This window comes from Danio aesculapii, chromosome 4, assembly GCF_903798145.1.
Source record: "Danio aesculapii chromosome 4, fDanAes4.1, whole genome shotgun sequence".
Classification (NCBI taxonomy): Eukaryota; Metazoa; Chordata; class Actinopteri; order Cypriniformes; family Danionidae; genus Danio; species Danio aesculapii.
The window spans coordinates 33,308,361-33,329,734 of NC_079438.1; the positions used below are offsets into that span (position 1 = coordinate 33,308,361).

The 21,374-nt window shown below is 33.7% G+C and overlaps 1 protein-coding gene across 2 annotated transcripts; it reads left to right on the forward strand.

Annotated features, from left to right (window-relative positions):
- The first annotated feature begins 527 nt into the window (after positions 1-527).
- Positions 528-20,255, forward strand: rbm17 (RNA binding motif protein 17). 2 transcript variants are annotated; one of them, XM_056455490.1, is made up of 13 exons: positions 528-602; positions 941-1,086; positions 1,964-2,080; positions 4,274-4,440; positions 5,057-5,184; positions 9,209-9,259; positions 9,420-9,546; positions 11,573-11,724; positions 12,008-12,055; positions 14,252-14,328; positions 15,758-15,856; positions 15,967-16,039; positions 19,888-20,255. In XM_056455490.1, exons 2-13 carry the CDS (start codon positions 964-966, stop codon positions 19,989-19,991), a joined length of 1,266 nt encoding a protein of 421 aa, XP_056311465.1. In that variant the 5' UTR covers positions 528-602; positions 941-963; the 3' UTR covers positions 19,992-20,255. The 2 variants fall into 2 exon arrangements, with proteins under 2 accessions (XP_056311465.1, XP_056311467.1); XM_056455492.1 differs by having other exon boundaries at positions 14,255-14,328.
- The last annotated feature ends 1,119 nt before the right edge of the window (positions 20,256-21,374 follow it).

Sequence of the window (21,374 nt, forward strand, 5' to 3'; positions counted from 1 at the left end):
CTAACCCTCTTTCTTAATATCTAAAAATCCAAAGTAACACATTGGTATTTTATGTAAAATCTCTAAATGAATTTCTCCTTATGTCAAATGCAAAATTTGTTTGGTAGCAGCCATGCTTTTCTCCAATTAACCTCCCATAATAAAGAATCGCAATAAAACTTCCCTCTTGGAATAACTCTATTTTTATCATTAAATACTTGCCTTATGTCTTTGTTGGTATATATTTTATTTATAAAATATTTTTTTACCGTTTATCAGGAAATTACATTCTTTATTTTTAATCTTATAATAGGTCAAATGACTGGACATTAAATTAACGAGTCTCGAGGGCATAGCTTTGATCACTGTTAAAAATGCCTTAAATTAAACAGGAATATTTAATTTAGATAAAAATGATTCATATGAATAGATCCTTGAAGACCAATCGAACAAATCACTTACATATGCCAACCCATGCTCCAACCATTTGAACCATTTCTCCAAGCTGTCGTTCTGACGTGAATACGTTTGGCTATGCGTTGTGTGACGTCATATGTTCGCGACGTCTGCATGTTACGCTAACGAAGAGTGCAAAACTTGTAGAGGATTTATTTTCGTAAAAGGTGTGTATCTTATGTCAAATATTCATCTATTAAAGTGTATGTGCTGTTACAAGATGAGACAGCAACTATTTGTTTATAAAAAGCAATACATATTGATAGCGGTCTACGTTAGATTTTAATGCTAAATGTAGCCTATACACATTACTTATTTTAAGAACCATCGTTAATCATATATATCTTTTTCAAAGTTATAGGGTGATTTAGATTGTGTTTTCTTTATTTTAAATATGTCGTTTGTGGGATGATCTAGCATTTTCTATTGTAGCTTTTATTACATGACAGGCTGATGATTGTTTGGATCACGTTTATGATGGATGATTTTTTTCTATGATTTTCAGTGTTTTAGTGTAAAGGAGGAGAAATGTCTTTATATGATGATTTGGGGGTCGCAACGAGCGACGCTAAAACAGAAGGATGGTCCAAAAACTTTAAACTGCTTCAGTCTCAACTGAAAGTAAAGAAAGCTGCACTGACACAAGCAAAGGTTGGTCAATGTTTAATTCATGATGAAACAGTTTTATTAATACATATTTGTATATTTATAACTGAAGAAAGTACGTATCAATTTTTAAGTCTGAATATATCAGGGAATTTGAAATTTGCTAGCTATTGAAGTATTTTGAATCTGTGTCAATGATTTTGCTTACAGTTGTGTTTTTGATTGAGGTAACGTTGGTTTTATATTCACACATTCAACACCGTCAAAGTCCATTAAACCATTATTTTAATCTTTATCATAAACATCAGTGTTTATATCGGAACTCTAAACTGTTCTCCCAGCACTTTTGTGTTATTTAATTGTTTGTAACTAACTGAATCTCTCTCGATCAAACGTGGATTTGAATGCAGCGCTTCGAAAGATTGATGTTCATCGTGCAGATTCACACTGAATGCATTAATGCAGGCTAAACAAACAGTAACAGAAAACATTACCTAAGACACTAACATTAACCTAAGAAAGCGTTTAGGTCCCACCACAACGTTATCATTATTTTTTACAGGGAAGCCAAAATGCTTTCATTCACATGATTTGAATGACGCGAGAGGCGATCTCTCTGCAATTGTTATAAATGGATTAACCTGCAAGTTAAAAAAAAATTATTAATCCGCGGGTCATTTGCGATCCGAACTCTGGGTTGTTTTTTTTTACCTTATAACCATACAAAAATATTCAAAAGGAGTTATGAATTTGAATTTGTGAGTTATGAAATGTTTAATCATGATCCAGTTAACATTTTATTAGACTGTTTTCTCATCATCTAATGGCACGTTTACCTTTTGTTTTAATTGCTGCATAAAGATTAAGTAAAGCCTATAGGTGTAATAAGTGAAGTGTGATTGACAAATGACTTGTTTTACAGACCCAGAGGACGAGACAGTCCAATGTTCTTGCTCCAGTTATTGATCTGAAGAGGGGAGGTGGAGGGGATGACAGACAGATCTCTGATACTCCTCCGCACGTTGCTGCAGGGATGAAGGTAAACCGTGTCTAGGTCACAGTCTGTTTACTGGCATCTGGGGCTGCACAATTTTGGAAAAATAAAGTATATAGAAATAAAATGGTAAGATTGCTACTAAATCAAATTATTCAACAAAATTCAAATATTACTACGGGAAAGTATTTAAGTTAAATATAATATTGACTACAGTGATCAATGCATTGCATTGTATGCTTGTAAAATTACACTGGTTTTAATTGAGTTATTTTTACATTAAGATTAAATTTACATGTGCACAACAACAATGCACTTAACACCAAGAAGACTGCCATTTGAGTTTTTTATTGATAACATTCTCAAAATGATTCCTGCTCACACTGATTGGCTAAAATGACATAATTCTGTATCATGAAAACTAACCAACAATTGTTACATTTACTAGTATCTATCACAAACACTTCACCCAGTCATTGTTGTTTTTATTGTCAAATTTGTCTCTATATACCGTTAGGTCCATAAATATTTGGACATTGACACAATTGTAACATTTTTGGCTTTTTACACCAACACTATGGAAATTAAACCAACAAGATGTGCTTTAACTGCAGCTTTAATTTGAGGGTATTTACATCCAAATCAGGTGAGTGCTGTTGGAATTACAACAGTTTGCATATGTGCCTCCTACTTGTTAAGGGTCCAAAAGTAATTGGACAGATTAATAATCATAAATCAATCTTTCACTTTTTAATACTTGGTTGCAAATCCTTTGCAGTCAATTACAGCCTGAAGTCTGGAACGCATAGACCACCAGTTGCTGGGTTTAATCACCTAGTGGTGCTCTGCCAGGCCTCTACAGCAACTGTCTTCGGTTCTTGTTTGTTCTTGGGGCATTCCCTTCAGTTTTGTCTTCAGCAAGTGAAATGCATGCTCAACTGGATTCAGGTCCGGTGATTTACTTGGCCATTGTATAACATTCCGCTTCTTTCCCTTCAAAAAGTCTTTGGTTGCTTTTGCAGTATGCCTTGGGTCATTCTCCATCTGCACTGTGAAGCGCCGTCCAATGTATTCTGAAGCATTTGGCTTATTATGAGCATAAAATGCCCACGCCATGTCACTACTACCACCATGCTTCACTGCTTAGGATCATGAGCAGTTCCTTTCCTTCTCCATACTCTTCTCTTCCCATTACCCTGGTACAAGTTGATCTTGGTCTCGTATGTCATTAGGATGTTGTTGCAGCACTGTGAAGGCTTTTTTTAGAACTCTAATCTGGCCGTCCTGTTTTTGAGGCTCACCAATAGTTTACATCTTGTAGTGAACCCGCTGTATTCACTCTGGTGTAGTCTTCTCTTAATTGTTGACTCTGACACACATACACCTACCTCCTGGAGAGTGTTCTGATCTGGCCAACTTTTGCGAAGGGTGTTTTCCTCACCAGGCAAAGAATTCTTTGGTCGTCCACCACAGTGGTTTTTGTGGTCTTTTGGTGTTGATGAGCTCACTGGTGCATTCTTTTTTTTAAGAATATTCCAAACAGTTGTTTTGGCCATGCCTGATGTTTTTGCCAACTCTCTGATGGGTTTGTTTTGTTTTTTCATCCTAATGATGGCTTGCTTGATTGATAGTGACAGCTCTTTGGATCTCATCTTGAGAATTGACTAACAGATTCCAAGTGCAAATAGCACACTTGAAATGAACTCTGGACCTTTTATCTGGTCATTATAATTTGAATAATGAGGGAGTAACACACACCTGGCTATGGAACATCTTAGAAGCCAATTGTCCACCTATGGAAACTGTTGTAATTCCTACAGAATTCACCTGATTTGGATGTAAATACCCTCAAATTAAAGCTGACAGTCAAATCACATCTTGTTTTTTTATTTCAAATCGATTTTGTTGGTGTATAGAGACAAAAATGTTAGAATTGTGTCTATCCAAATATTTATGGACCTAACTGTACATGTAATGCACACATAAACACACAACATATTTTTTAATATTTTACATGAATCCATAAATGGTGCATTTTAATTAGCATTTTCAATCATTAAAGACAACATTCTCACAGATAAATGTATGCCCTTACCTGAAATACGATGCATATATACTAAAATCATACCCCCCCAAAAGCAGAAATGTTCATTTATTTAAAATGCTGTTTGTTTGAGACTGTACACAAATTCGAACCACTGTTTCTTTTTTTTAATTAACTGTTTGTGTCTGTTCCAGGACTCGTCGTCAGGAGGGTTTTCATCAGGAGATGTGCTGATTCCCTTGGCTGACGAATATGATCCCATGTTTCCCAATGACTATGAGAAAGTGCTGAAGAGACACAGAGAGGAACGACAAAAACTGAGAGAACAAGAGCGACAGAAGGAGATTGAGGAGCGAGAGAAGTAAACATACACAAGCTTAACATAAACTTCTAGAACGTATATGATGCCTATATATTTTTGCACGTTAGCTATGTTTTCTTCTAAACTTTCCATCCAATGAGTTAGAGAGAACGAAATCATCACTTCCTGATAAACAAATATAAAAAAGAAGAATGGAATTTGATGTGATAGGAGAAGCCACTGTGTGCCCATTTTTTTTTATCACATGATCTGTTAAAAGAAAGTCACAAGCTTTTTTGATGCACATGCTGGAATTTATTTAGTTCATAAATGGGTTTCCATTGTAGTTTATGCACATTTTTTCTTAGCAGATTAAAAGTTTATCCTACTCAGCTTTTCAAATGCACATTTTCTAAATTTCTTGCTGGTTCCATTAAGCTTTTTTTAATGCGATATTCCAAAATTGCATGGATGGAAACATAGCTAGTGATACTTTATATTACTCATTCACTACGTCAGAAAAACCTTTTATTACTCAGTGTTTGCCAGTCTTACACAGACCTGCAGCCACTAGTTTTATAGACATATGACTGTTATCGAGTAGTGCAGAATAGGTTATTATGAAAATGCACCAGATCTTTGTTTTGGTTGTGATGATTTTCCCTCTGTTAATTAGGAAACGTAAGGAGAGGCATGAAGGGGGAGGAGGAGGTGGAGGTGGAGCTCCAAGTGGATTCTCACGCTTCCCAACAGAAGGCGAATCAGACGAGGAGGAGGACTATGATAGAGAAAAGAGGAAGAGGAGTGAGTGCAGCTTTTCTTTGTTGCTCTTCAGTCTTCCTTTTAAAGGGGTCCTAAACTGAGAAATCAAAATGTTGACATATGTTGACATCTTAGTTGTATCGACTATCTCAAATCAAAGGTCGTTTACCCAATTGGAGCAGATCTTTTGGGCAAACTGGGACCCAACTGAAGAGGTGGTCACGGTTCGCTTTATAAACAAATCAGATTAGTTCACCTATATGCCCATTGTATTGGCCATAGTAAATACACACTCTCATCTGATGCGGAAGACTTAGATAAACATTTTTTTTATTTATTTTTTTTCAGAATTTACATTTTGGTTGAACTAATACTTTAAAGTGTGAATGTGATCTGATTAATTTGCAAGTTTTCAGGATCCCATAGTTTGAGTGCATCTGTGGTGTCTGCCATTGCTAAAGAACCATCGGCCACACTTTCCAGTGAACCACAACAACAAACCCCAGTCTATACCTCAGCTCTAGCTCAGATACAAGTTTTATCTATAGATAAAAGAAAAAACGTTGTGCAGCGTTTAACTGTTTTGCATTTGTTTAACTAGCCTACTGTTATAACTGAAATGTGAATGATGGTGGTTCGCAGCTTGCTATCAACTATTTTCTCAGAATATGACAAGCTGACAAAAACATTGCTGTCTCTCTGATAAAGTTTTATTTATGGAGAAAATAAATGCAGAGCAGTGTTTGTGTGCTCTGTATTTGTCTGAGATAATTAGTCTACCGAAATGTGCATATTCCTTACAATCTGAATTCTTGTCACGTGACTCGTGGCATTGGAAACAACGAACTTGCTCAAACTCTAAAAAAAGATGCAATATGCGAACGACCCCTAAAAGACCACCATTATTTGTAGGTATGCACCGATACCAGTATCGGGTATCAAACGAAAAATGCAATGAATTGTTTATTTTGGTTTTCAACTTAATTGGAATTAATACAATTATTAGGCTACACAACTTCTACATAACATTGGCTCTGATTGCATTTATACAGATATCCTACAGATAGACTTTTTGGCTCAAAGACATTTATGCCTGTTAATTTCAGTGCTGTATTTTGATAGATTTCGCAAAGGCTTCAGCTATTCTAACTGTCAGCTGTTAACAGCCTCAGTTTTGCAACTTGACTTGTGTGGCGTCTACGTATCGATGTCTGGATGAGCGAGAGAGAGAGATGAGGTCAGACCTCAGATTCGATGTGTGGCCGCACGTCACAGTTACTTTACTGCAATTTCCGAATATAGGCTCATCTTAATTAAATTTTCATTCGATTAAAAGCCGAAATATTGCCAGACAGACAAAGAAACTTTCGGTTATTGAAGAGAGTGGATTCAGTGATAAAAGAAGCGCACACACACAGGTTACACTCTTGTAGGCCTCATTATTGATTTTTTTAAACATTAAACGCATAATAATCAAGTGCAAAAAAGAAGAGCTGAACTTGGCAAAAAGTGATGCGCTTGCCTAATAGCCCAGACTTCAAGCCCAGGGAGAGTGGCTGGCCCCTGTGACAGGTTGCTGTAGCCAGAGACCCTGACAGTGGAGGGCAAGGGGGCTCTCAGGAGCCTGGAAGGCAAGCCCAGGGATTATTTAATATTAAACATTGTGAGATGAAGGTTGCGTGATTTTTAAAAAAATAAGAGTAGGCCTATGTGTTGCGTATTTATGGCTATTAATCTAATTTACCCGCGACCCACCCATAGTTAAACATCAAGTAAAACCAGCTTTTTGATTACCTGACCAGCAGATTAATGGCAGGACTCGTAAATATGATAGGACTGGAAAGAATCACGCATAACAGGGTTTTATGCGTCCCCAATATGAAATGCCAAGAGAGTGACTCCATAAGGTAACATACACTGCACGCACTTTATGTAATGTGGATGTAAAGTAGTGGATGCATGTTAGGATAACTAGTCCTTTAAATGTCCTTGCTTAATTATTAATAGACAAGGTCTGGATTCGCAGGGTTATCAACAATGTGTATATATTTTTGGTTTGGAACAGCCTTCTGTTAAAAGATTTTTGTGTTCATCCTTGCTACAGGCAAAAAAAACGAACAAATAAACTTCATTGAAACCAAATCTATGAAGTACTCTGTATTGGCGAATACAAAAATTAAAATACTCGTATCGGTTTGCAAAAAAAAATGGTATCGGTGCATCCCTAATTATTTGCAATCTCATCAGTTGATCTTCTTGAACAAACATGCTGGACTCACCTGATTTGTTGACAAATGGGTAGCGGATTCATTCTTTAGCAGATTGCGCGTCCTTCACTGGGCCTTTTCCCCTTAGCAAAAAAACTTTCCAAAGATGTATGTTTCTTACTCATTTTGCTGCTTGTGGGTCAAATTTGGGTGCGGTGGTTGAAGACCACTGGCCTAGAGCAGTGGTTCTCAAACTGGGGGTCGCGACCCCTGCGGGGGTCGCAGAATAATTTCAAGGGGTCGCGAGAGTGATTTAAAAATTGTGTAATTTTTCTGTGATTATGATATATATTTTTTAGTATTTCAAGTTAAAGCTAATATTTTCAGATTTTTTAAAGATATCACTGATGAATTCATAAAGTATTTAGGACACATTCAGGCAGAATGCATCTTTGCACTTGAGGCGCAGCGCTCAGGAACAGTTTTAAAACTGTTGTCATGTCAACTTGCTGCAGTAAACAAAGCCGGCAACGCTTGTCCCGCCTTCGCTCTCTTCTTATTGGTCCACTGCGCTAGACTGAATCATTCAGTCAACGCCTTCTGCCTTCAGATGACAGGAGCTACAACCGCGAAAATGTAACGCACTGAAGATGAGAGAATGAAAACAACACTGACAGATTTAGTTTTAGAAACCAGCTAAAGCTACAAATAATGGCACATCTGATTAGTGCTTATGTGGTGAATGTTAATCCACCATCTACACTTTTCGAAGAGTGGAGAAAAGACTTCCAGTGGCTTCAAGTCTGCTATGAAAATAACTAAAGCATTCACTGTAAAGTCTGTGGGATGGAATTTTCAGGTAACTGTTTGCCACGTCTACACATTTTAAGCACGAGAGGTTCTGTTTAATCCTTTATTTAATCGCCAGATGCTGTCAGCCGTGCAAGTGGCAGCTTTATGTAAAAGTTAACACCACGTACACCATCGCAAAAGGACTTGCACTGACTAAGATTAAACTAATATTGCAGCTTATGAAAATACCAGTTATTGCTATTAAAATGATGTATACAAATAATAAGGTATATGTCAGAAGCATCTGTGCAATATCAAACACCATCTGTGAGAACACAGTACAGTTAACGTATTGTTAACAGATTTATTAATGAATTCATGTCAAGCAGTGCGTGCCGTGCAGGGCCGTTGAGCGGTCCATCCGTGTATCTTTTGGTCACTAAATTATGTTATAAAAATGTATTTTCTTGTGATAACGGGATTTCATTGAGACATATTTTCCTCACGCATGCATATAAATATTTTTTTGTTTGTTAGTTTTGATTAGTGTTGATTTCAAATGCAATAAATCTGTTTATAAAACTTGTAGTAACGGTGCAATAATTGGTGGGTGCGCCTAAATTAAAAAATTTAGGGGCACCAGTGCTACCAAGTAAAAATGTTAATTTCGAGCCTTGTAATGTATAGTAAATAAAGTTAAAATATTGTGAACAGCTGAAAATAAGTTATTTTTATTGTTTGGATATGCTTTGGTAGTGGGGGGTCGCGAGTTCTTGACGATAGTACATTGGAGGTCGCTGGCTTAAAAGTTTGAGAACCACTGGCCTAGAGGACCATCTGCTGTTAAAAATTAGCCTGGAGAGGGTCAAAACAGGACAAAAAAAATTGCCTGTTTTAAATCAAGATGTTTCTTGAAGGCAAAATAAGTAGACATCAGAGAACAACTCATAACCCCTTCAGTTTAAATAAATTTTGTCATGTATTTAAACTAGACCATCTGAGATTTTAATAGCAGGTCTTACTATCAAAGCAATTGTCTAATAATCTATCATTTATTTGACATACAGCTGCAGGTGGAGCTGCCATCGCCCCTCCAACATCACTGGTGGAGCGAGACTGTAAGTAAATACCATACCCTTTTAAGAACCTGCATTTTCCTGTGCTATAATATCAATAGATGATGTTTGTTTAGTGTGTTATCTGTTTGATTCACATAGCTCTTCATGTAGTTTTTAAATGTATAAGAAAGTAACTGAACTATGTTTGCTGTCATTGCAGCATCATTTTCATATGATGAAGACGGTCGGCAGAGGACTAAAGCTGCAATCCCTCCTCCTGTGTTTGAGGACTCTGATAGACCACGATCTCCTCCTGGACCAGCCAATTCATTCCTGGCCAACATGGGGTATGTTCTCTTCCAAATGACAGGCCTGACCTATAACATTTATTTACACATGATTCATCCCTTTGGCTATTGAGTGAGTGAGTGATTGATGATGGATGGATGGATGAATGAAGCAATGTTTCAATTTAGCATTTAGATTTATTAGGACAAAATCAATAAAAAAAATGCAACTCCCCTATTGCAGAAGTCAAATATTTTAATAGTAACAAAAGCATGTATAGTTGGGCTGAACATTTTGATTTAACCAACAAATAAAATCAAACATTAATAATAAAAAATATTATTAATCAGTATAATTTATTTTATAATAATATATTATAATATAATGTATTTAATAACAAACAAATAATGAACAATACGTTAAGTACAGTGTTTATTTATTTTTTGTTAACATTAATGGAAAATAAAGTTGTTCATTGTTAGTTTGTTACCTCACAGTGTAGATGTTGACTTTAGAGCGGTCCAATTTATTGTTTCAACATCGATATCGCAATGTTCGCATTAGCAGTAGTCACATCGCAAAGATAGGCAATGTCCAGTCTGAATTATAGTTTACCAGGAGCCACAGCATTGTGTTTAATCACTGTATTTAAATGAAATTTAAAAGATTTATCAAAAAATTTCTTACTTAGAATTTTAGTCTTGGTTCTAGTCCAAATATCTACATTTCAAAGTGAAAACAAGATTATTTCACTTTCCCCACTGGCAGATAAATTTCTTAAAACAAGCAAAAAACTCTTAATTTTCACTTATTTCTTCTGATCGTTAAAACGAAACATTTTTTTACTTGGTTTAAGAATGTTTTTGATATTTCGAATAGAAATGAGACAAAACAAATTAAGAAAGGATTTTTTTGCATTGTGATTATTCAATTTCTCTACCTGAATACTGTTAGACTCCCCAGAAAAACAGTCAAATAGTGCTATTCAAACTATCTTCTGAAACTGTGTTCACATCGCAATATTTGTCACAGAAAAATAAAATATTGCAATATCAGATTTTTCCAGTATCGTGCAGCCCTAGTTGACTTACTATGATTATCAAATGCTGTACAAGTAGTGTACATGCTTGATTCATGTTAGTAAATACATGATTTAATAAAACCTTATTGTAAAGTCTGACTGAATCTTGTTATAAAATGAATTGAGATTTCTGAAACTTATTTATAAGTGTTTAGATTTAGCATGAAATGGTGTATTTAACCAAATATTTGTAATTTAGCTAATTACTTCAGATTTTACCACCAAGTAAATGGTGACAATTAGGTTTACTTTAGATAACCTCATTAGTTAACATGAACTAACAATTGATAGTTTTAAAGCATTTATTAAGCATTTATTTATAAGTAATTTACCAATACAATGTGAAATTGCAAAGTTTTATTTAACTTTAGTTAATCACTATACATGAATAGTTTAATTTTAGTACTAGGAACTCGCTGTTTATTTAATTTATATATTTTTCTTTGAGTTTATCTATGCTTGTAGATTATGATACTTTATGCTGATGCGCTCCCCTACAGAATCATCCCAATCAATCTTAAATTATAAATGGTTATTTAAGTCATCTAGTGAAATTGTATTCATAATTGCAATATATGTCGCAGAATAAATAAAACATTGTAATATTAGATTTTTCCAATATCGTGCAGCCCTGGTATACCATGTTAGTCCTTAACCCACTATTATGGATGCAGATTATTTTGGAAAACTTAAAAAAAAGATGTCAAATGCTTTAAAAAATACTGATCACATTTTAAATGAATAATTTTATTAAATACGGTTGTTATTAAGTATTCATTTACATTAATTACTTTAATAGTATGTAATAAGAATGAAGATTTAAACATTTTAGGTTTCATTTTTAGTAGGTTATTTTCATTTTTAAAAAATCATTCTAATAATATTTATACGGATTTGTAGTTATTAAAGATGTTTGAGTGTTGGCAGTGCCCGAGGTTACCAGTAAAATGTGTTCTACAACATTAATTTAACATGTCCAGTGTTTGTCATTGTGTGTTTTTCAGTGGAACAGTGGCTCATAAAATCATGCAGAAGTATGGTTTTCGGGAAGGACAGGGCCTGGGGAAACACGAGCAAGGCTTGAGCACAGCGCTTTCAGTGGAGAAAACCAGCAAACGTGGAGGGAAGATTATTATTGGAGACTCAACGGAAAAAAGTGAGATCACGCAACCACACACACACCCACACCTCACACATCCAAAATAAATATTTTCCTGTTGCTTGTTGTTTGATTTGACATGCTTTTTTTTTTTTAACTGGACCTTTTCTATATAAGTAACTTGAAAACTATCAGTATTTCGTTATTTGTTTATGTTTATTACAACAATACTAGTAATAGTAATGAATATGACATGTTTGTTTTTCAACTCATGTTTTGTCATTCGCAGAACTACATGTGAAAGTGCATTGTTTTGCTCATTCTCATTTGTGTGTTTCAGCATCAGGACCCAGTCAGAATGTTGCTGATCCACATGGCTCTAATTCAGGTTTGGATTTGATTTATTTTGCTTTTTCCATACCAGTCATTTGCTAAAAAGAGTTTTGTTAACATCACCCATATGAACACTGACATTCCGTCATTTGGAAACAGAAACTACACACATTTTTGTTCCTCGTAACTGTTATGTAAGGGAAAGCAGATGTTGTAATAAATTATTACTATCAGATGTTCTCATATATTTGCTTCTCTTATTCAGTCATTGGATTTTAACCAAACCGTCACAAAAGAGGAGTAAAATCATCAAAAGTGGCAGTAAGGATTTTTATAGCTACAAAATATTCCAATTAGCAAGAAATGCCTTTAGTTTACTATTCAACAAAGACAAATATATAAATTTGTCTATATATATATATATATTATACGTAGGCATAGATTAATTTTTTAAATCTAGAATAATCTAGACTAAAATGGCTCATTTGAATTCTGCTGAAGGCATTCAGAATATGTGTGCTACCCAAATAATAAATCTTTGAGAACGGGTTTCTCAAGGTAGGTGGTGCATTAGACCAGGGGCTCATCTCCTGTTTCCAAAATGCTTCACAAACTGCTTGAGAAACTGTTCTACTATGATACCTGGTGATGAAAATAAATTATGTATAATAAGAACTGTTTACTCATTAAACATGAATTTTGAACTGTAGGCCTACATAAGCTCGAAACATTGAATTTTAAAAATCATTTATTTTGATCAGTTATGACTTTAGTCGGATTAAGGTGAACTTAACAGAAATGGAATTAAGGTGTGAAGTATGCATATGTTAGTGGCATAATTGAAGTAAACACCGCAATCAAACTATTATCGTCATGCAGGACTTTTCACCATTTTTTCCAACAAGTTCCACACACGCTGTCAGTAGGACCACATGCACACACACACACTCACACACACACACACTCACATCGCAAAATGCTGAAGTTTTTATTTTTTTCCATTTGGCGTGTGTGCTTTTTTAAATTCCATAACACTCTCACCAGTCCTTGCTCCTCATTTGCGTCTAATACCTCAGTTTGTCATGGGGCATCAATGAAATGTTCATTAGTTAAAGTGAAACTGCCGAACTGCAGTTAAAGTCAGGCAGCTTGCTGATTTGATTCAGAAGGATACTTTTTTGTCAGACGGCTCACCGGTCAGGTATATATCTGCACTAAATTATTAAGGTGAAAGTCATCATAGCTTGCGTAGAACAGACCCAGCTCTCAACCCAACTTTGAGATATATTTTTTTCGTGCGATAAGAGTCAGTCTAACGCTGATAACGGTTTTATATATATATATATATATATATATATATATATATATATATATATATATATATATATATATATATATATATATATATATATATATATATATATATATATATAGCATGCAATGATAATAATAAATTAAATAACAATAAATTGAAAATTAAGCATCAAATCAGCATATTAAATTTATTTTCGAAGATGTAAAGACTGATCAGATATGCAACCCCAAATCTGAAAATGTTGGGACAGTATGAAAAATGCTAATAAAAAATAGTGATTTGTAAATTGACTTTGTTAATTGTATTTCATTGCAGACAATACAACAAACAATATTTAATGTGTTTCTCATGATTTTTATTGTTTTACTTTTTTGAAAATAAATTATAAATTATTACAGTAATTGTAATAATTGCGCCCTTGTCCTTTATGCACTAAAATTCCTTTCCTTTTCCATGCTGTCCCAACATTTTCTGATTTGGGGTTGTAGTAAAGAAGAACATTAGAATATGATAGAATATTGAAATATAATAGAATATTGTAATATTATATAACATTGCATACAATATATCTGCTTTTACTTTATTTGTGATTGTATCAAAAGCTTTTAGCATCTGCTGTAGTTAATAAAGGTAATATTAATAAAGTGTAATAGAATATTATATAACATCGTGTGCAATATTGATTGTAACAAAAACTATACAAAAGCTTTGAATGTTATAGTATATATTTGCCAATGCTTTTAATCCCCATGAAATGCCATACACAGACTTCTATTAACATTTTTATATTTTATTGAATGGCGATATTTTAAAAATAACCTTGCTCACTACACATGTTGTTTTTATTGTTATATCATGTTTAAAAGAGGTTGTCTACTCCTTTGTGAAGCTCTGTATTATGATATAAATGTAATTTGAAATATGATGTGTTTGTAGCAGATGCTTCAAAGAAAAACGAAACCAACCCGCTCACAGAGATCCTCAAATGTCCTACAAAGGTGGTGTTGCTACGGGTACGTTTTAAACTAATTCTCCTATATTATATACAAATAAATATATAAAATATGCAGTGAGATAAAATAGAAATGCTTAGGTTAGGAGAATGCTAAAAAAAACATTTTAAAGGCTTTAAAAGTAATTTGGAATGGTTTTTGTTTTCAGGCTGTATGACAAATAAAGTAATTGAAGAGTTCAGATGCAATAACCATCTAGAATTTTCTTCTACAATGAGCATTTTTCTTTGACTCTGATGTTTATGTTGAGTTATTTAAAGAGCCCATATTATAGATGAAATAGGGTCATATTTAGGTTGTAAGGGTCTCCAACAACAGTCTAATATGCATGCAAGGTCAAACAACACTTTGATGGTCTTATAATCTGCATTTATTTTTACCTAATTATCCCAGCGACTCCCATATGAATCGTTCAGCGTTTCATTTGTTCCCAAACCCATCCTCAGCGCGAAGCTAATCTGCGCTGATTGGACCAATGGCAGCCTGCTGCGATTGGTCGACAGTGACAGGCTTCAGCGCGAGACAGAGTGAAATGCCCAGCTGCTAATCTACAATATAAAAGTCGTCACAGTGCATACACGCTTCATAGTGGATTTTGGCTGCCAGTGGGTGAATGTAAACACAGACGATGGACTAGAAAATACTGACGACGAACTATTTTATTGAGCAAAAAGTCCAAGAACTGGCGAGGAGATCTCCTAGCCTCCTAGTCACAGTCTTCTTACTCTTTTCACACACACACACACACACACACACAAAGGGCCTGCGCGTCCATAAATGAGCGGCTGAATAGAGAGGGCGCGGCGCTCAGTTATATCCGCGAATACCCGTGCGTTACACACACACACACACACAGGGCGGTGCGTAGAAGCCTGAGAAAAATGCTAATTTTAGAAGAAAATTTCAGATGGCACTTGAACTTTTCAATTATTTAAAATGGGTATGATGATTTGTCTATCGACACTAAATATTTTGTAATATAGATAAATGACTTTGCAAAATGTTTTTTTTTCTTCCTTATTTCAGTATTTCACCATATGACTTGAGCTCTATTTGGGAAGAATGGATTGTTTTAGTGGTTATTGAGGAGGTGTTGCTGTGGACAGAATTACATAAATTATTATAAACCAGATACAAGTCTAAAATAAATATAACCTAAATGCTTGGAATGTTTACATGTACGCAAAACATTAATAAACTTTCACTCTATTATAGTTAACATTTGAAAGGAATGCACAAATCATGTGCTATCTGAACTTGGCTGCCTTGTTTGACGAAGAATTCACTTTAATACCAGATGTCTTATTTTTTTTGTCACTTTGTGTAATTTTTGCTCACATTTAACAACTATACATTTGACAGCAGGTTACTGAAATATTCAGGACAGTTTGGTTAAAAACATTTGTTGGAATTACTGTCTTATGTGTAGAACATGGTTGGAAGAGGAGAGGTGGATGAAGACCTGGAAGCTGAGACTAAAGAAGAGTGTGAAAAATATGGCAAAGTCATCCGATGTGTTATTTTTGAGGTAATGTCATTTTGTTGTACGAGTCTAAATGTTTTCCTTCTCGTATATGTAAGCTAAACTTTGATGCCTGTCAGTAACATGAAACCTGTTTCTCTGGCTTTTGTTTTCAGATCTCAGGAGTTACTGATGATGAAGCTGTCCGCATTTTTCTGGAGTTTGAGCGAGTGGAATCTGCCATTAAAGGTGAGTGGTTTGAGGACAAACTTGAAGTGGCTTTTTTTTTAAGTGCCCCAGATCTCAGTTAATAAAGCAGGTAAATGTGCGAGAACTGTCCCTTAGGTGTTACATCACCTGTCTGGTTACATCACTTCCTCTTGGGATCACAGACCAAACCAGTTTTCACCCACTCAATCTCTAACACTGACCGAAATATTAACCAGCCATAAATTAAGTCATTAAATGTTTTTAGATGGACAGAATATATATATAGCAATACTATTACATCATATATATATATATATATATATATATATATATATATATATATATGATGTAATAGTATTGCTAAAATGTTAATAATATTATTATGTTTTAATAAAACGTACATAAAACAATTATTAACATTGTTAATAGTATTATTTAAAAAAAATTCAATAACATTATACAGAAGTTGAAGTCAGAATTATTAACCCCCTGAATTATCAGCCCCCCTTTTTATTTTTTTCCCCAATCTCTGTTTAATGGAGAGAAGTTTTTTTCAAAACATTTCTTAACATAATAGTTTTAATAACTGATTTCTTTTGTCTTTGCCATGATGACAGTAAATAGTATTTGACTAGATATTTTTAAGACACTTCTATACAGCTTAAAGTGACATTTAAAGGCTTAACTAACTTAATTAGGTTAATTAGGCAGGTTAGGGTAAATAGGCAAGTTACTGTATAACGATGGTTTGTTCTGTGGACTTTGGAAAAAATATAGCTTAAAGGGGCTAATAATTTCGACCTTAAATTGTTTTTAAAAAATGAAAAACTGCTTTCATTTTAGCAGAAATAAAACAAATAAGACTTTCTCTAGAAGAAAAAATATTATCAGACATACTGTGAAAATTTCCTTGACTGTTAAACATCATTTGGGAAATACTTAAAAAAAAGAAGACAAAATTCAAAGGGGGGCTAATAATTCTGACTTCAACTGTGTGTGTGTGTGTGTGTGTGCGTGCGTGCGTGCATTCATGTATGTATGTATATATGTAAACACACACACATATTTGTTATTGAAAAAACAAGACAGATCCACTTCTAAAATGGAATTAAAAGCCGCATTTATCTGGAACAATTCATACAGAGGGACTGACACACTTTCATTTCCTTTGGGATAAAAGTAAAGTTACACTCTAAACTTTTTATTAAATAACAACAGAGTTAAATTACACCATTTGGGAGAAGTATTCATATTTACAGATACAGCAGTCTAAAGTATTTTAAAAATGTATCCACACTACACATGTGAATTTAAAAATGTTAAAGAAATAATTATTTATTTAGGTACAAATACTGTAAAACTATATTATTAGTACAGTTTGAACTGTTTTATATGTTAATATTTTATTTAAAAAAATGAATATATTAGTTAATATTATAGTCGAAGTCAGAATTATTAGCCCCCCTTTGATTTTTCTTTTTTTTTCTTTTTCAAAAATCCATTTTAAGCCTGTTATTATTAACCCCATTAAGCTATATTTGTTTTGGCTTGTCTACAGAACAAACCACTCTTATACAATGATTTGCCTAATTAACCTAGTTAAGCGTTTTAAATGTCACTTTTAGCTGGGGATGATTGGGAGGGCATAATCGGTAAGCGCCGATGGAGGGAATTTGGCCAGGACACCGAGGTTACACTCCTACTCTTTATGAGAAGTGCCATGGGATTTTTAATGACCACAGAGAGTCAGGACCTTGGTTTAACATCTTATCCGAAAGACGACAAAATCAGAAATCAGTTATTACAAATTAAAAAGTCAATTATTAAAAGAAATCAGTTATTAGAGATGATTTATTAAAACTATTATGTTTAGAAATGTGTTGAAAAAAAATCTTCTTTCTGTAAAACAGAACTTGAGGAAATTTTTTTACAGAGGGGCTAATAATTCTGACTTAAGCTGTATAAAACTGGGACTGCACTACATAACTAGGGCTGCGATTATAATTTCACCAGATGATTTAAATAGCTCTATGATTTTGTAGGGGAGTGAAATGTAAATACATTGTCATTTATTGTATACATAAACTAACTACAGTCATGAATAAACACAATCGAGCAAATATTAAAGTGAAATAAACCGTGCTTTATGGTTTTCTGGAGAGAGCAAAAGTATTCAGGTACAGAAATTTAATCATCAAATTTAAAATAACACTGTATAGTCTTCAACATGAATAATTTAATAAATCTTTATGAAACTTCTTTATGCACTACTAAAATGCTTGAAGCTCTCTTCAAATGCTCATACAGTCACAGGCCCTAAAAACGCATGCAGATGATAAGCATCTCCACAAACCTCATGTTTTTTGACCTGTGGTTTCTGGTCATCTATAATCCTAACTCAACAGTGCATATCTTGCGATGTGACTATTGCGGATGCACACATTGCGATATCAATGCTCAAATATTATAATATTAGCTATATAAAGGGCTGCACAATATATCATTTGATAATATATTTAATATATATATATATAAAAAAAAACATTTTGCATCTCCAATTACTGAACATCTAAGGAAGGCTGAAAAAACATTGATTCTGAATGTGGCGTCATGTGGAGGAACAGATGTTTCACTTCACAAGGTCTCTAGTTCTGAGATTGCAAACAACTCCATCTTATAGCAGATTGTTAGGGAAGCTTGCCTTCCACAACTATGTTCATATTTTTAAGAAAAGAAGTATTTTTGATCATAGACTATTATAAGATCTTTATCAAGAGCCCACATGCTTTTAGCAGTTTCATGAGTTCCATGGCGACAACCAAACATTTTCTGTGGGGGATGTACCTGTGTACTTTTTGATGTATAATTAGCAGCCAGACAGATTCTTATTTTTACACCTGTAAATTATTTTCCGCTGTGAATTCCCCCTCAGTTCTCATTTGTTTACCTGTATATTTAACAGTAAATATAATGAAAGAATAATAAAATAAAATATTACAAGTTAAAAAGAACTGTTCATATTATATATTTAAATTATAATTCATAACTGTGATGTCTTGAGCTGAATATTTTTTATAATATGGTAAGTAGAAAGTGTTATTTCTTGTATTTTTGTTGTAAAAATAAAATGATTACATGGTATTTCGTTTGTCATATTAATAATATTTTATGAAAAATTATGTTTATGAAATATGGATTATTATTTGATAAAATATGTAATAAATATATTAATATTTATGAAAATATTATAAATGTCCATTTGATCAATTTAATGCATCATTGCTCAAATATAATATTAAAAAAGCTTAATATATATAAATATCATATACATAATATAAACTTGTTATTAAAATGTAATATAATCTATAATAAAAATAATATAAATGTAAATGTATATAAATTTATTTATTTTTTTGGAAAAAAATCACACTTTAAACTTTTGAATTGTATTGTCTTAATTTACATTTTTCCTATTATGACATACACAAGCAATAATTTTTATCATATAATAATGCTCTGTATACATTAGACCATGTCCTGTGACACTCTGTTGAATGGCACCATCAACTGGTCAAGATATAAATGACTGCAAATCTATTTTTAACCTTTGAACATCTTGTTTTGAAGTCAAAGCTAAATAATTTTACATAATTTAAGCAAATTAAAGCTAATAGCCTTAGTGGTTCTTAAACTTTTAAGGTTACTTTTTATATCCATTAAATTAATTCATAAATCAATTTCTTTATCAAATTTTATATTTTAAAAACATTTGATATTATTTTAAGCTGTTTATTCAATGTGCTGATGTAATGGTATATTTACATCTTGTTGTTTTTGAATGTGAGCCTAATAATTGTATGTGTGCTGTTGTTGTTTTTCTTCCTCAGCTGTGGTGGATCTGAATGGACGGTATTTTGGAGGTCGTGTGGTGAAGGCCTGTTTTTATAACTTGGATAGGTTTCGTGTTTTAGACCTGGGAGATCAGGTGTGAGTAGGAGAGCTGAACAACCAGGAAAGAGTAAACAAGAAGTCGCTCGTCTTTCTGTATATAGCATGAGTAATTTTATACACGCTAGTAAATCATTACCTTACCGCAATGTGTTTTGTTATGAGGATCAACTTTGGTCTTTTGTGAATTTCTTTTAGTGTCTCTCTCTTACGTCACTGTTAAAAATAGCCTTTTGTCTTTGTGAATAAGATGTGATAAAGAAGCTAGAATTAAAACCCCTTTAGGGAGAATAATGTTTAAGATTGGTTTTATTTTAAAGTCAGATTGTGTCATTTTATTTGTTAAACTTTAGATCTCTTTTTAATGTGCCGACACTACACTAACTAACAAAAGTCTTGTCGCCTATCCAAGTTTTAGGTATAACAAATACATTCTAGTTGATCATTTGGCATCAGAAGTGGCTTATATGAAAGGCAAATGCCTCTAGATTACGCTTATTTTACCAAAATAAAATATGATCATGCCTTGATTTTTAATTAATTAATTAGGACAGTAAGGTCTGACTTTGCTTAGACAAACGTCTTGTCACTTGACAGAAATAATGTACATTATATTATATAAAGTCATGGTGACATGGAAAAAGAATTCATATTGTATATGACTCCCATGAGATTGGAGGTCTGCATCCATACATCTCTCCAATCACTCAAATAACTTATAAATAAAGTCATCTGAAATGGCAAAAAAGCATTCTTGCAGGACTCCCAGAGTTCTGGTCTGGTGACTGGGCTGACCAATCTTGAAGCAAATTGACCTACTTTGCTTTCAGGAACTTTGATGTGGAGGCAGAAGTATGAGAAGGAGCGCTATCCTGCAGAACAATTTGCCCTCTTTTGTGGTATGTAATGTAATGGGCAGCACAAATGTCTTGATACCTCAGGCTGTTGATGTTGCCAACCACTCTGCAGATCTCTCACAAACTGAGTGTAACACCAAACCATGATTTTTCCTTTACCAACTTGACTGAATTCTCTGAGAATCTTGGATCCTTGCAGGTTCCAATCTGAGGTGTTTGTGACGATTGGGATGCAGTTCAACAGATAATTAATCTGAAAAATCGGCCTTCTGCCACTTTACCAAATGATCAACTAGAAGTCTAGTTAATATTTGTTGCTCTTACAACTGGGATCGACGTCAAGACTTTCGTCAGGTAGTGTACACTGTGTGCAGAATAGTTATTGGTTTTAATTTCTCTATTGAACAACTACAGTGCCATAAGTCAATCCAAAATGCTAATAATAGTTAAAGTAAAAGTAATTATTTGACGTTTTTGCTTTCTAAAGAGAATATCCATGTCTGCTAAATGTCCTCCCCCCCCCATAAATTGAAACACCTCCAAAATAAAATAATGCTTTGTGGAAAAGT